At 31.1% G+C, this 15,788-nt stretch overlaps 2 protein-coding genes and 1 pseudogene across 2 annotated transcripts; 1 reads left to right on the top strand and 2 right to left on the bottom strand.

Annotated features, from left to right (window-relative positions):
* Nucleotides 1-23: 23 nt before the first annotated feature.
* Nucleotides 24-7,917, top strand: LOC139823672 (eukaryotic translation initiation factor 3 subunit C-like; annotated as a pseudogene).
* LOC139823630 (uncharacterized) lies at nt 6,343-8,704 on the bottom strand. The gene is made up of 6 exons (XM_071796152.1): nt 8,580-8,704; nt 8,295-8,369; nt 7,992-8,081; nt 7,455-7,607; nt 6,969-7,130; nt 6,343-6,635 (listed from the first exon to the last, which is right to left on the bottom strand). Exons 1-6 carry the CDS (start codon nt 8,632-8,634, stop codon nt 6,343-6,345), a joined length of 828 nt encoding a protein of 275 aa, XP_071652253.1. The 5' UTR covers nt 8,635-8,704.
* Nucleotides 8,692-15,322, bottom strand: LOC139823629 (uncharacterized). The gene is made up of 6 exons (XM_071796150.1): nt 15,053-15,322; nt 11,207-11,466; nt 11,037-11,099; nt 10,715-10,918; nt 9,422-9,743; nt 8,692-8,998 (listed from the first exon to the last, which is right to left on the bottom strand). The coding sequence occupies exons 2-6, from the start codon at nt 11,294-11,296 to the stop codon at nt 8,790-8,792; spliced, it is 888 nt and encodes a 295-aa protein (XP_071652251.1). The 5' UTR covers nt 11,297-11,466; nt 15,053-15,322; the 3' UTR covers nt 8,692-8,789.
* Between the last annotated feature and the right edge of the window lie 466 nt (nt 15,323-15,788).

Here is a 15,788-nt window from a genome sequence, read left to right as displayed (position 1 = left end):
TAGGGCTTTAAAAGAGCTACAAAATGAGAGGTTAGTCATCATGTACGGTCAAAATTCGCCGAGTTATTGCGAAAAAAAAACGAAATTTTTTATTCCCCCTCCCCCCCTTAAAAACCCATCGGTCCGATTAACCCGACAACTCAGAAATAAGCTCTTCTACATTTCCCTAACAACCCTAAAAAGGTTTCATTGATACCGCTTCACTTCCGAGCTCAAATGTCTAATTTGACTGGACTAATCAGGTGCAATTTTATGAACGCTAGAAACCAGCGGCAAGAAAATGTAGTGGGAGAAAAAGTTCCATTGAATTTTGCGGTACGCTAAAAAGCTGAGACGGTCTAAACTTTTTCCCCCACTACATTTTCTTGACGCTGCCGCTGGTTTCTATTTATTTCATGGACGCTAGAAACCAGCGGCAGAGTATGCAAATTTGACAGATGAGATGTTTTGGCAAGGAAAACGTGCTGTAGAACATATTAGCTGAACAAAATTGGACTTTTATACATTCTACATTCATGTTGAAAAATATCACTGTTTAGCCAGTATACCTTGTTGTTGTTAGACAATAGAAAAAGATATAAACCGCATCAGCGGTTTGCGCAGGTGTTAGAATAGTGCAGGAGAGTTTGGTCTTATTGTTTCATATTCAATTTGAATTTTACATCTGAAAGTATCATATTGTGTATTCAATTTTTACATCGATAATTTTGGATAGATATGTTTCTCTAAACATATCTTATAATTTTTATATTTACTCAAAGTTATAATTATAATATAATAAAGTAATTGTTGTAACTAGATGTAATCTTAAGGGCCCTGTATACCCATGTCAGCCATCTTGAATTGAGAGATGAAATATGGACAATTTTTACGGAAGATCTCAAATATAAGGAGTCACCGTACGATTGAATATAAGCGCTCAAATAAAAGATGAAAGCATATTGTATGTTTACCTGCTCATTAAAATTTACTGGTCCTAATATAGAAAGTGTAGTAACAGTGCAATGAAAAATTGACAGCTAATGCCGTCGACGTAGCACTGTTCTGGAAAATGGTTTATGGCACTTTATTGGATTATTATTTGAGGCAATGGACAGCACATTGACATAATCAACAAACTGAAGCTCAGTAATGCACAATTTTTAGTACGATTAATGAGTTATTTTACGAATGAGATCTTCCGCAAGACAATTGTCCACTGCGCCGCGAGCCACTCGAGCCACTCGAGAGAGTCGAGAGTCGACTGGTGGGACACACGCACACAAGAGAAAGAACGTATCTGAGGGCACAGATACGTGCTTTCTCTTGTGTGCGTTTCCCCCACCAGCCGACTCTCGAGTGACTCGCGGCCACATCGCGGCGCTCTATATCAAGCTACGAAGCTGCCTCCAGTAAGTGTCGTGCCACTCGACCGCTGTATTTTCCGTGACATCCAAGGGCCTTAATAAAAAATAATAAATTTAACGATATATTATATGACACCATAATTTTTTTTTTTTTTTTACATAGGGCTTTAGCCCAGGAGAAGTACGAGAATAAAGCGAAGAGGAAGGAGCAACGTAAAGAACGCAAAGAAAAAGAACGAAGTAAGAAACGCGACGAAGACGATGGCGAAGGAGAGTGGGAAACCGTTTAGGGCGGCGTGGATATATTCCCTCCGAGAAACCAAAAATGTTCGCCAAGGACGCAGAAATTAATATTGGTGCGGTGCTGAAGAAGTTTTCTGAGGTAATTGCAGCTCGTAGTAAAAAGCGCACGGACAGACCGCGAGCAAATAGAGCTCTTGCACGAGCTACAACTGATAGCCGACGCTCAATCTCTCGGCCCGGCTGTAACCGTGAAGATTAAGTTTTCCATTGTATCTTCCATATTCGATTACAATCCAAAGGTTTCTGGTGCTATGAAGCCGGAATATTGGTCGAAGTACGTATTTTTGTATAAAATAGATATGTGTATGTAATGTAAATTTATAAGTTCTTTAAAATAGAAGATTTAAAATAAGCGAGTATTATATATAAATATTTTTGTTACAGAATACTGGAGCGTATTACCGAGATGCTGGATATGTTACTGAGCAACTCGGACATGGTAATAGCGGAAACAATAACGGAATAAATGGAGGAGTTTGAAACGACGCCATATAAAATACATGGTTGTGTGTTGACGCTGGTGGAACGTCTCGATGAGGAATTCATATAAAGTTGCTGAAGAAATGTGATCCATACAGTAATGAATACGTGGAAAGGTAATGTCTTTTGAGAGAAATTATGCGAAATATATTGTACTTACGATTATTATTATTTTTTATACGATAAAATATCCACTTTGTCACAGATTGAAAGATGAGAAGCAGGTTGCTGCCATAATTGACAAGGTTCAAGAATATTTGGAGAGGCAAGGAACCGTGTCCGAGCTCTGCCGCGTGTATCTTCGTAAAATCGAGCACATGTATTACAAATTGATTCGAATGTTATGAAACAAAAGGAGGTAAATCTTGCTATTATATGTGCGTATAAAATTCTCCTATTTTATTAAATTGTCAAAATAATCAAATGTGCGTTAGAGTAGACTGGGATCAGACGCAATCACATCCGTGCAAGTTATGGAAAAACTATGCAAATACGTTTATGCCCACGATAACACTGATCGGTTGAGAACTTGCGCGATTCTCTCGCACATTTATCACCACGCTCTTCACGATAACTGGTTCCAAGCTCGCGACTTTGATTCTGATGTCGCATCTCCAGGAAACTAAACAACATTCTGATCCAGCCACACAGGTTTGAATGTGTATCTGCGTTAACAATTATCTCGTTAAAACGTGTAAAAATAATGTATTTTATTTTTTAGATTTTATACAATCGTACGATAACCCATCTGGGATTATGTGCGTTCCGTCGTGCGAATATTAAATACGCCCACAACTGCTTGGTCGATTTGATGGTGACGGGCAAAGTAAAGGAACTTCTGGCGCAAGGTCTGCTTTCGCAGCGACAGCACGAGCGTAGCAAAGAGCAGGAGAAGATTGAGAAGCAAAGGAAAATGCCTTTCCACATGCATATTAATCTCGAACTTCTGGAATGTGTGTACCTTGTTTCAGCAATGCTCATCGAAATTTCGTACATGGCTGGTATGTTTTCTATGTTTGATATTCTTTATATAAAATACATTTAGTGTATTTTTACGATTGCATAAACAATTACTTTCAACGTTTATTATACGCGACAAATTATTTAATTCTAGCGCACGAGTTTGATGCAAGACGGAGAATGATTTCGAAGACATTTTACCAGCGGGACCGGTGCACTTGTACACAGTACAATTGGACACGGTGCAAACGGACACGGTGCAAATAGACACGATATTTTGCCCACGGTTCAATTGGACACGGTTCAATTAGACACCGTTCAATTGGACACCGTTCAGTTGCACACCGAAAGATGCGCACCGTTCAGTTGCACACCGTGTTATTGCACACCGAAAGATGCGCACCGTTTAGTTGCACACCGAAAGATGCACACTGTTCAGTTGCACACCGAAAGATGCGCACCGTTCAGTTGCACACCGTGTTATTGCACACCGAAAGATGCGCACCGTTTAGTTGCACACCGAAAGATGCACACTGTTCAGTTGCACACCGAAAGATGCGCACCGTTCAGTTGCACACTGTTCAGTTGCACACTGAAAGATGCGCACCGTTCAGTTGCACACCGTGTTATTGCACACCGAAAGATGCGCACCGTTTAGTTGCACACCGAAAGATGCACACCGAAAGATGCACACTGTTTAGTTTTACACCGAAAGATGCGCACCGTTCAGTTGCACACCGTGTTATTGCACACCGAAAGATGCGCACCGTTTAGTTGCACACCGAAAGATGCACACTGTTCAGTTGCACACCGAAAGATGCGCACCGTTCAGTTGCACACCGTGTTATTGCACACCGAAAGATGCGCACCGTTTAGTTGCACACCGAAAGATGCACACTGTTCAGTTGCACACCGAAAGATGCGCACCGTTCAGTTGCACACTGTTCAGTTGCACACTGAAAGATGCGCACCGTTCAGTTGCTCACCGTGTTATTGCACACCGAAAGATGCGCACCGTTTAGTTGCACACCGAAAGATGCACACTGTTCAGTTGCACACCGAAAGATGCGCACCGTTCAGTTACGCACAATTTATTGTCACGAAAAGATGTGTTCTGTTTACTTGCTTGTTTCATGTATTCGCATTATTATAATTTTAACAGACGGAAGGAAATAAAAATAATAAATTAAAAAAATATATAATTATTGTTCTTATTGCGTGTTATACTGCTAAATGTTTAAGCTTATCGTAAAACTGTTAAAAGATGACACATTTGGAGGTTGTAATAACTGTCAAAGTGAAATACTTATATTTATTTAAACATGTAGCAGGAACATTATTATCATAAATTATACATATATCAAATTAAATACGTTGTATTTAGCACGTTTATTTTAGATATTTGGACATCGGTTGGACGTCATATTGTGAATAAAGAATATTACAATTTATGGATAAAGTTTGTGGATGAGGATAAAGAATGTTATAATAGTAAATGAAATATAGTGTAAGTAGTAGGTACGAAAGTTGAAATAAGATTTGAAAAAGGATTAAAATATGGATACGGATAAATGGAAAAGATGATACAAAGAAAATGACGTTTATTCAATAGTGTAATTTTGACAATTTCTTGAGCGCTTGGCATTATTATTAAAATACTACAAAAGAGAATGAAAGTGTATTAGTCTAGCATAACTGTATACATTAGGACAAAGTGAAATCTCTACATGTTAATCGTACATAACAATTTAGAGTGGAAACTGTAATTTTCATAATGATAAGTATTTTGAAAAATTAAAAATGAAAAAATAAAACGATTTTTATGAGTCATAAATAACAAAAACACAAAAATTGGTCGGATAAGATGTAGTATGCATCGGTCGGATAAGATATAGCTACGACATTCATGTATGATGGTACGTTTACATTTTATAAATATCACTTTCCTTACTTACGTTTAGATAACAGAGCACCGGTATTCAGTATTTAAAATCTGATAAAATAAATTAATGTTTTATAATCCTTACATCAGTAACTATTATATATGGAGGTGTTAAAGCCATAGTGGTGTAAGTCACTTTTTTTAACCTATCGAGTTAAGTTCATAGATGCAGTCTACACATGCAGATATGTTGAAAAAAGAAGAAAAAAAAAGTTGTCAAAAAAATTGACTTACACCACTATGGCTTTAACCCCTCCATATGTTCAAGTATCAAATCACAGTGCTTGTTATTGTATGTATTATCACAAAAACCGTAAAAGTATATTTCGCATCATATTTTGCAACATATGTTAATCAAATCGTACGTAATGACTAAAGTAACTGTAGGAACTATATAATAATGAGTCTTTCAAACGATAAAACGATACGAACGATCGTTCTAAAACAATTACGTTTAAATAGTAAAACAGATCGTCAGTATTAAACTTTATACGATACGTAAAGCCTCTTTTATGTTTACAAAGTATCAAATAGTATCACAATTTTTTAATACGCATATTCGTAATGTTATTATAAGAAAGAAAAATTAAAATATTTTTGCTCTTCTTTGCATAATTAAAATGTTTATACGTTATGTACGTTTTATACATTTTGATTTAAAGCAACTCTAAAAATAATTTCTATAATCATACATCTGCTGAGAGATATAAACTATTACTCTGAAACGAAGAAAAAGATAAATCTGACTCAATATGACTGCGTTTACACGGCACCTTCTTAGGCCGGCCAATCACGGGCTATTCCATTCTTCTGAAAAATGGTTACGATTGATCTTCCTGACATTCCTACGGATGTTATAAAATCCGATTAACGATGCCGTATAAACGTAGTCAATGTTCTATCAATGACAATTCAAGTACAATAGTACGTTTACACCTAGATGATATAACAGTTTCTCTGCTTGTTATTACTTTTTACGTAATTCTGAGAAATTATGCTGTCGATCAAGTTCATATTGTTACATTTTTAACTTATTGTCATATCTTGAATTCGTTTTAGCGCTATTGACATTTCACAGTTTTTACTACTAGTACTAATAGTTACTAAAACTTAATTTACTGTAACTGATTGTTAAAAATTAATTAACTTTGATTTAAGGTAACCAAATTATATAAACTTCGAAAAATTTTTCAAAATTACATAAAATTGCACGAACGTTGCTTTATCTTCATCGAAAAAATATTCTTTTTCTTATCAAGTAACACAGCTTTTCTTGAAATTTTTAGACCTAAATGTAAGATATTGAATGTTTTACGGTTTTATGATTCTTATACAGTCTTCATATATCACGTTACATATTGGACATCGATTGGCTTCCAAACGTTCGATACATGAGGAGCAACAAGCGAGATGACCGCAAGGTACAAAAGCGTGCGTGCGTTCTTCAACAAGACACACTGTACAATTATCTATGGAAGATTCTTCTTTTGAAGTGCTTTCATTATCCAGATTCCAATTTACGGTGTGAAACGGACCATCTTCTGTACTTCTTTCGTTTAAGTAGAAATAATCATCCTCCGGCACCTCATATATTAATTCATCGTCTGTAAGACAAAATAGAAATAATTAATATTGTACTGATGTGCATGAAGATTAATTTGAGTCTGTTACTATAGCTTGAGCTACTACGTTACTTTATATGAGTAGAATTGTTTTCGCAATCAGAAGTAATGTTTATTTCAGGTGTTATTATTTGTACATGAGTAATTTTCTCTATTATTATTTGAAAATAAAAAATTATTTATTCTTTATTATTTTATTAATGTTTTATTTAAATATTTGTTACGTAAAAGTATGGAACTATACACTAGGGTTACAAATGTTTAGATTTATAAAAATTTCTGGATGATTTTAAAATGTGGTAAAATAACTTTTACCTGCACTTATTGCAGATACATTGTGTTCCTCTCCTTGACTATGTATATTTGTCTGTATGGATTGAAATCTGTCAAGTTGGCTTACTGAATCAGCAATAATATTAATCTCAGAGTGTTCAGGTGATATTATCTGTATATTTGAAGAATTTTCTCTATCGTCGTCTAAAAACAAAATTTTTTAAATCTTTTATTAAATATTTATTACAATGGTGTATAATCTTATATACAGGATGTATCAGTTCACCCGTGCCAGCCATTAAAATAATGTATAAATTTTTTGATAAATAATCCTAAAAATTTTGATAAGTAAATCGGGTATGCACACACGCACGCAAGTACGCACGCACGCACGCGCCCACGCATGCACACGCACACACACACACACAAGCACACGCACATGCACGCGCACACACATACTATAGACAATGTTTAAAGAATTGAAAGTTTCAAAATATTTTTAAAGTGTGATAAAATTACTTTTATTACCTGTACTTATTGCAGATACATTTTGTTCCTCTCCTTCACTATGTAAACTTCTATGTCCAGATCGAGATCTGTTATGCTCTTCTGAATCACTAATATTAGTTTCAGATTGTTCATGCGTTAATGTCGGTATATTTGAAGAATTTTCGCTATTATCTAAAAACAAAATTATTGTAATCTTTTATTTAAATATTTGTTAGACAAGTAAAAAATCTACCGATTTAATAATTATGTCCAAAATAATTATCTATCATCACGAAAGATCACCAGAAAAATTTCATACGACAAGTTATTCGTATGGGATAAGTGTGAAGTTATAATTTATTTTGACATGTGATAATATCTCATCTGAATTGATATTTTGTAATATGACTGGATATTAATTTTGCATATGTAATATTGTGTGTGTGTGTGTGTGTGTGTGTGTGTGTGTGCGCGCGCGCGCGCATACACACACACACACACACACATTATAGACAATGTTTAAAGAATTAAAAGTTTCGAAATATTTTTAAAATGTAATAAAATAACTTGCATTACCTGTACTTGCTGCAGATACAGTTTGTTCTTCTCTTCGACTATGTAAATTTCTATATAAATGTCGAGACTTACGTCTCATATTTTGCTTTCCTGAAACAAAATAAAAATATTTGTAAAAGATGCACATTATAAAATCAGTAATTAAAATGTACTATTAATTTGCTATTTATGTTTTTAACTATGTTATATATGTGCAACAAAATTAAAACATTTAGCAAAGTTGAATGTTTTTTAAAATAAAATGTTGAAAAAATCTTAATGAACTAGGTAGTTTTGCATATGTGAAAAGTAAGTAATATTTACGTGTCTGAAAAGTTTCATTTAAATTATCTGAGAATAACTCTAAGTCTACTTGTTCACCATTTGTTAAATCAGCATCTGAAAAAAGAAATAGTTTTATGAATTTTTGGAATGGACCTTGGTAAATTAATATAATAATGACTTATGATTTTATTTTATTATTTTGTTATAACAATGTTATTTCTGTCGTTGTAAAAATGATCATACAATAACATGCATACATGCTCGATTAATAGCATAAATAAGCATAAAGCTCGATAGTATGTATTGTATACGCATAGTACATACCTTCTAATGAGGCCATTTGTTCCATTTGAAAAACATTATAGTTTGTCGTAAACATGAGTAAAAATTCTTTTAGTGATAACCTTGAAATTTAAAGTTTTCACATATAGTCATTTATCACTCGACTATTTTTAATAATTAATAACTCGTTATAACTATTGTAAAATTTGTAAACCGGTACAGGACTTTTTGACTTAAGTTAGTCCACTTTATCTATACACAAATTTTGTACTCAACATTCTGGGACACTATATAATTATAAAATAATAAAATAATACCTTTATTAACTAAATCTTCTTGCGCATTTCTAATTTTAGAATCAAATTCTCTATTTGCCCTTGTATGAGGTCGTCGAGATCTAACACCATTGTTTAATCGACGTAAATCTAATTCTTGATCAGTAATTAAGTAAGATAATTTATCTGGAAAAAGAGAACAATATATAAGATATGAAACAAGGTAAATATAGCATCTTAATAATAATACAAAAAAAAAGTATCTCAAAATGGATCGCTTATTATTAAGCTATCAGAAATGAAAACTGTTTTCATTTATTTTGTAGAAACATCTATTTACTTAAAAATTTAATATTTGAGATTTTCACATGTAAAAGAAATGCCGTATCTGATTTTTCAAATTAAAATTACATTTGAATTTAAAATATAACTTATCACATATATGTGACAATTTATGATAAAAATACTTTGATTGCCTAATGTTAGGCCAATGTCACACATAAGTGATACACGTTATGTAAAATGTTTAATTATTTTATATACTAAGTGTAGTATAATTGTGTCTGTTTAAGAATCTTTAAAATTAATAAAAAATATTTTATATATTACCTAAGAATGTCCATATGTTAATATTTCTTGTTCCTAATTTCTGTACTGCAATATTATGGAAACTTTCTACTATGTTATTCGTACGTACAGGACAATGATAGGTACTAATTTTCGATGCCATATTTGACCAGGTAAGTCTTAAATATGACATGAATTGTAAAATATCTGGATGTTCACCAGCAAGTAGGTCTGCTTCAGTTTGTATTATTAATAAAGCTTCTTGAAACATATTTGGTGGTAACAAAGGCAATGTCATAGTCATTGAAAGTACCGTTTTTGGAATATTTGAAAGGCGCAGTTTTCGCCATTTACGTAGTACAGCCTGAAATTTAAAATGTAATGTAATTTTTCTATATTTGTACTTATACTTATTGTAACTGTATTGATGACATGCGTAGATATGTGTTCAAAGTATTTAAGAACAAACGAATATTTTTACTAGCCAAATCAACTGTTGTCTATGCTATCTTAACTAAGCTAGCATGCTAAAACTATTATTAAATAAAATACTAAATATTCTACGAAATACTAATGCGTATTATTTGACCATAACTGTTATCCAATCATAAGGCTAAATTCTTTTTATAGCATGATTTCAAAGCTTGTAAAAGAAAGAATAGACTTTTGTAAGATATAAGTATACCTTTGATGTATTTTTATTAAATAAAATTAATGCATTTTATTAAAAATATTAAAATAAAGACGAAACGACTAACAAAATAAACATTAAAACATTATATTATCTAAATAAAACAAAAAGGTAAATGTATTCATCAAATGATAAAAAAAATAAAGATTTTAAAAATATAATAAAAAGACACATTTTGTGAGTATATAAAAAGTAACTAGCCTAAGTACTGCTACTACGACTATCAATAAGTAGCCTTCAAAATCGGATGTTGAGGTATCAGACTAGTATTCAGTGATCAACAATGAACGAGTAACAATTGTTATCAAACAAAACAAAAAATATAAATAAAGACTTTTTTAGAAGTTTGATATCTCAGGGAGATGACTATAGTGACTCAACAGTGACTGTTCAATAATTTGTCAAATAAAAAATAATAAAAAGTGATTTACGTAATTGAATGGCAGTGCTGATTATTTCTCAAAGTAAGATAAACAAGATAACAAGTAAGATAAACAAGATACAATAGTATCAAAATTACATACATGTGTCTTGTCATATGTAACACATTATCTGTAGAAATTGCACTCGCTTACGTACACTTACATGTATATACATTTCTAATACTATTAATGAATTCATCTGAAGAACGTTTTTATATATACCTGATTGAAATGGAACCAACATCCAGTTAAGTTAGCACTAGGAAACTTCTTATTCAGTGATTTTACTGCAGCTGTTTCAAAATCGCTCATAATAAACTTAATGTTTTGTTCAAGTTGTGGTACTAGTTGTGTAATTTTATCCCATAAAGCATCATACAAAGTTGTTGTACGTACATCACATAATATGAATAATGTTGCAATACCCTGGAAAGATCAAGTTATTTATTTCGTTATTTATCGTTATCCTTGTTAAAGTTATCTTCCTTAAAGCGTTCGTTTTAACGCTTTAAAAAAAACTGACTGATTTTAATAAATATTTTACCGTATCCATGTATCGTATATGGACCGAGTAAAGCTGCGCAATATGAGGTTTGCGTGGAAGAACCTTAAAAATGATGTTTTTAAATAATTTATATAATTATACTTAATTTTGCTTTTATATATGCGTCAGATATTAAGAACTTTCTTACAAGAAAAAATAATGGTACTTACAGAAAAAGTTCCATCTACATAGATTTCAGTAGTAGAAGACAATGCTTGCAGTAAATAATTAGTTGATAAAATTATTGCATTTTTTTCCATCCGTTGTAACTACTTTATTTTTATAAATATTTTGTATAATGTCAGAATTTTCGAGAATATCATATAATGATTCCAATGTATTAGGTACAGATGGTCGGCTTTTCTCACGTTCACGATGCATACTACATCTTATAGTTGCAAAGCTTAAATATTGTCCTGCATCTGGATTTCTAGAAAGGAGTGAGATATAATGTAGTATTTAATAATGTAGTATTAATACAAAAACAGTAAAAAATTTTAACAAATTGATTTTTATAATCTTTTATTGAGTTTTACCACATTGAGTGACACTTAATAGAAAAAAATAAAAAATAAATACTATTCTAAATTAAAATACACATAGAATTAACAATTCTTATTTTAAAATTACATATTACTACTTCATTATATAAATGTTATTTATGTAGATGATAAGAATATTTAGGTATTACAAATGAAGTAAAAAGTATGAAAAAAATTGATCATAGAATATAAATGTACTTACAATTATTTATCATACATATATAATTGATTACAATCTACAGAATGATATAAAAAACATAAATGAAACAGAAGAAAATAATGTAAAATAAAGTAGCCTTATGTTAAAAATTGGTCCATCAAAAAAGATTGTTAAATTTCATGTATGTTAGCAAAATAATATTTTACCTAATATAAATGCAAACAAGCAAACAATTGAAAGAAACAGTTTAAGTTGTGACATAAATAAAAATAAGAAATGTAATAGAAATTTTTCATCAATAGTAATATCTTAAGGGGATGCTGGAGTGACGCTCGAACTTGATCGAGGTCGATAATGTAGAGCGAAATTCTAACCTATAATATTATAAATTATCAATATTAGCTTTGCAGAGTACAAAATTCTTTTGCAGTATTAAAGTACGCGCAAAAATAAACTACGCGAGTATCGATTTCATATCAAAAAACGAAATCTGAGGTCTACGCACGCACGCATTCACGTGAATTTTATTACACGCGTTTCTTTTATATTAGGTGTCTGAACCAAATTCTGTAAATTGTGTGTTATTTCTTCACATAATCCGCAGTCAAGACTACTCTTATTTTGTAACAACGAAGCGTAGAACTTTTATAGGAAGCAAATCTTGTCACGAGTTGACAGCAGTTTACCCTCAGAATAGATAAGGAAGATTTGAATTTCTTAAATTATTTTCCATTTCGGGATTATTCGGGCAGCCTTGACTGCATTAGTGCACGTACTTTAACTAGAGCAAACCGATTTTTCAATCTGTGAAGCCAATAAAGAGAAACGCGTGTAATAAAATTACGTCGTTTAGTCGGTAAAAATGAACACTCCAGCATCCCCTTAAGACAGAACATCATTTGCTCTTTCTCTGTAAATTAAAAAATATAAATGTATATAAAAGGCAATATGTTAAACCCTAAAAATGCAAATGTAAGTAAAACTACACTATATGATAATTATATATACATGAGTAAACATTCTAAATCATTTATATTCGAAAAGTTTAAATTCACGAAAGTGATTCAAATATAAATATAAGAACATGCTGTACAAAAATTATACATACATTAATAAACATTTAAAATTGTTTAAGTTCAAAAATAGGGTGAAATGAAATATTGTACCTATTATTGAAAAAATAATGAATACATCCAATAATATTAAAAATGTAAAAGTTAACAATAAGCACTACAAATTAATAACACAAAATTTAAAAAAGAGATTTAAAAAATTACTAAAAATGTTGTGCATGTGCGTGCATGCGTGTGTGTGTGTCTTAAGCAGGGTCGACAAAATTCCACATTTTCTGGATAAAGTCCATGTCAGTGGTAAAAACCGATATTTTCCGGAAAAACCGGCAAAAACTGATCTTTTCCATTAAAAATAGTAAAATAAATAGAAAATCTTATCGAGATATTTTAATTCATAGGTAGCTCGAGGTGCTTATAATCTTAGCTACGGTTCTGCGCGAGAATATTTAAACATCAAAAAACAAACGCGCTGGAAAGGTCGCTCATTTATTCATACTCCCTACAAATCTTTCTAGGTACCTGTATTAAAGTTATACGTTTATTGGTTTGGTTACTGATTATTGGTTATTGGTGAAGTTGTTAGTGTAGTTAACATGAGTAATTTGAAAAACGCATTAGGAAGACACAAAGACGCTGTATGGTCTTGCTCTTGAATCCTGTTCCGTTAATAACATCAATAAACAGAAATGTATTTCTTGTGAAATATTAGTAAGTGCAAAAGCCCCATAATTGAAACAGCATCTTCAAAAGTGTAATAAGTTTCAAAAGGATGAAGCTAATTTAATAAATGAAGATCAATTTAGACAATGATTTGGAAGAATCGAATAAAGAAAACGAATTAATATTAAATCACCTTCATGCTTTATGAAATAGCCTTTGATGTCAAATTATATAATTAAAACTACAACTGCACATAAAGAAGAAATAGACAAGGCAATGGTAAATTTTTATGCTTGCAACATATCTTTTAGAGTCTCTGAAAATATACATTTTAAAAATTTTATCCAAGTTTTACGACCAAGATATGAACCTCCAAATAGAAAACAGTTATCTGGAAATTTACTAAATAAAATTTATGATAAAATCATGCATGGATAAAGTGCAAACCGAGTTGAATGAAAACACAGTTATATTAATGCAAGATGGTTGGAGCAAGGTACATAATACTCCAATTATTGCTAATATTTTTTCTACTGGCGAATTGTCTTATTTCTTATCGGCAATTGAGTCTGGATGTAACGTAAAATCTGCAGATTATTGTGTAGGAGTATGGCTAAAGAATTGAAGGATCATGCAAACCTCAGTTACCTGGTGAAAGAAAATGGAACAATCAACCAAAATTAGGAAACTTTTATTCGTAATCAACAATTTTACCTTCAAATAGTTGATGAACATGAAAAAGAGATAAATGACAAGATTGCTCGCATTATTAATAATGTTGCGATTTATAAAGAAGTAAAATCTTTGTACGTTCAATTAATACATATAACAAGTGCGCTTGATAAGGTAAAACTAAAAAAAAATTATATTTATTAAAAAGAAATGCAATTCTCTTTCATTATTTTTACTTCAACATACATACGTACAATATAAATACGTACGCATATATACGCACGCACACACGCACATACACATTGTGCTCAGAAAAAGTTAATTTATATTTATTAATTGTCTTTAGATGTATTATATATATAATTTGATAAAATTATATAAAGTTGCAATAAAATATAATATTTACATGCTTATAAAAAATGTTACATTACACAAAATGTTACATGTGAATAATTACTCGAATGTGTCTTTCTAATCTATTTCTTTAATTTTTTACTTTAATTCTTATGATTTAATTCGATATTAGTATCGAGCTGAAGAATGTAACATAACGGACTGTACCAATTTATGGATAACATCGATGAATAATGAAAAATTGGAACCATATAAAAATATTTTGGAAAAAAGATTTTCTGAAACTATTACACCTGCGTATATGTTAGCTTATATATTGCATCTGCAATATGATACTACAAGACTGTCTAAAAACAAGAAGAAACAGCACGAAATTATGCATCAGAATTATTTCCGGATGTTTTACCGTTAATTATATCCTTTCAAGCAGAGGCTGAACCCTTTCTAAAATCTTTTTTTAAAAAGCCAAAAATATGAATGTTAGAATGAGATGGAAAGCATTCAGTAAAAATGATCATCTTCCTGCAGATTTTATTAATTTTATCATGCACTTACATAACTGTCCAGTAAATTCCGTGTCAATTGAGAGAATGCTTTCCAATTTAAGTTTTATCCAAAATAAAATCCGTAATAGATTAGGAATCGATAGAGCTAATAAATTAGTATTTTGTTATAAGACGTTGAATGGTAAATTCGAACCAGATCTGCAGTGATAAAAATTTTTAATTCTACTATTATGTTTCCTCTCTTATTAGAAATATGATATAAAATTTAGTAACACCTTTAAAGTATCTGTTTTAAAAGTAGATATATTTATGTACTAATTTGAATTAAAAGCTTTTTAATATTATATTGATTTCGTTTTTAAACCATAGTGATTAACATAATTTATTAAATATATATCTCTTTTTGTATAAAATAATATAATAAATATATCTAGTTTATATTTAGTTAGTAGTATAATAAATATTTTATATAATAGTTATATAATAGTTAGTTATATAATAAATTTAGTTAGTAATATAGTAAATATAATTAGTTTATATACAAGGTGTTCCAGACCTGAGGTATACTATCCGTTAATTCCTGAAATCATTTTAAAACGATAATTCTAATACCAAAATGATAAGGCTATAAAAATTTTTAAATGAGAAGTTTTAAGTGAGAATTTAAAGTTAGCCAATCCATTTGTCAGGAGTTCACGCGCTCAGTCAAGTCACATTGCTAGTAAAAATGTTTCAGGACAATTCTTTCTCGAAACTAACATAATTTTACATACGTATTGTTTAAG

The sequence above is a fragment of the Temnothorax longispinosus genome, unplaced genomic scaffold, assembly GCF_030848805.1.
Source record: "Temnothorax longispinosus isolate EJ_2023e unplaced genomic scaffold, Tlon_JGU_v1 HiC_scaffold_15, whole genome shotgun sequence".
Classification (NCBI taxonomy): Eukaryota; Metazoa; Arthropoda; class Insecta; order Hymenoptera; family Formicidae; genus Temnothorax; species Temnothorax longispinosus.
This window is presented reverse-complemented; position numbering and strand designations above follow the sequence as displayed.

Coding starts and splice junctions, on each gene's coding strand:
- LOC139823630 (XM_071796152.1), bottom strand. CDS start 8,634: ATGTTTACGACAAACTATAATGTTTTTCAAATGGAACAAATGGCCTCA. Junction 8,370..8,579: donor ACAAATGGCCTCATTAGAAG/GTATGTACTATG, acceptor TTCTTTTTTCAG/ATGCTGATTTAACAAATGGT. Junction 7,131..7,454: donor TGTATCTGCAATAAGTACAG/GTAATAAAAGTA, acceptor TTTTGTTTTTAG/ACGACGATAGAGAAAATTCT.
- LOC139823629 (XM_071796150.1), bottom strand. CDS start 11,296: ATGGAAAAAAATGCAATAATTTTATCAACTAATTATTTACTGCAAGCA. Junction 10,919..11,036: donor ATATACGATACATGGATACG/GTAAAATATTTA, acceptor TGATCTTTCCAG/GGTATTGCAACATTATTCAT. Junction 9,744..10,714: donor GTTGGTTCCATTTCAATCAG/GTATATATAAAA, acceptor TTTAAATTTCAG/GCTGTACTACGTAAATGGCG.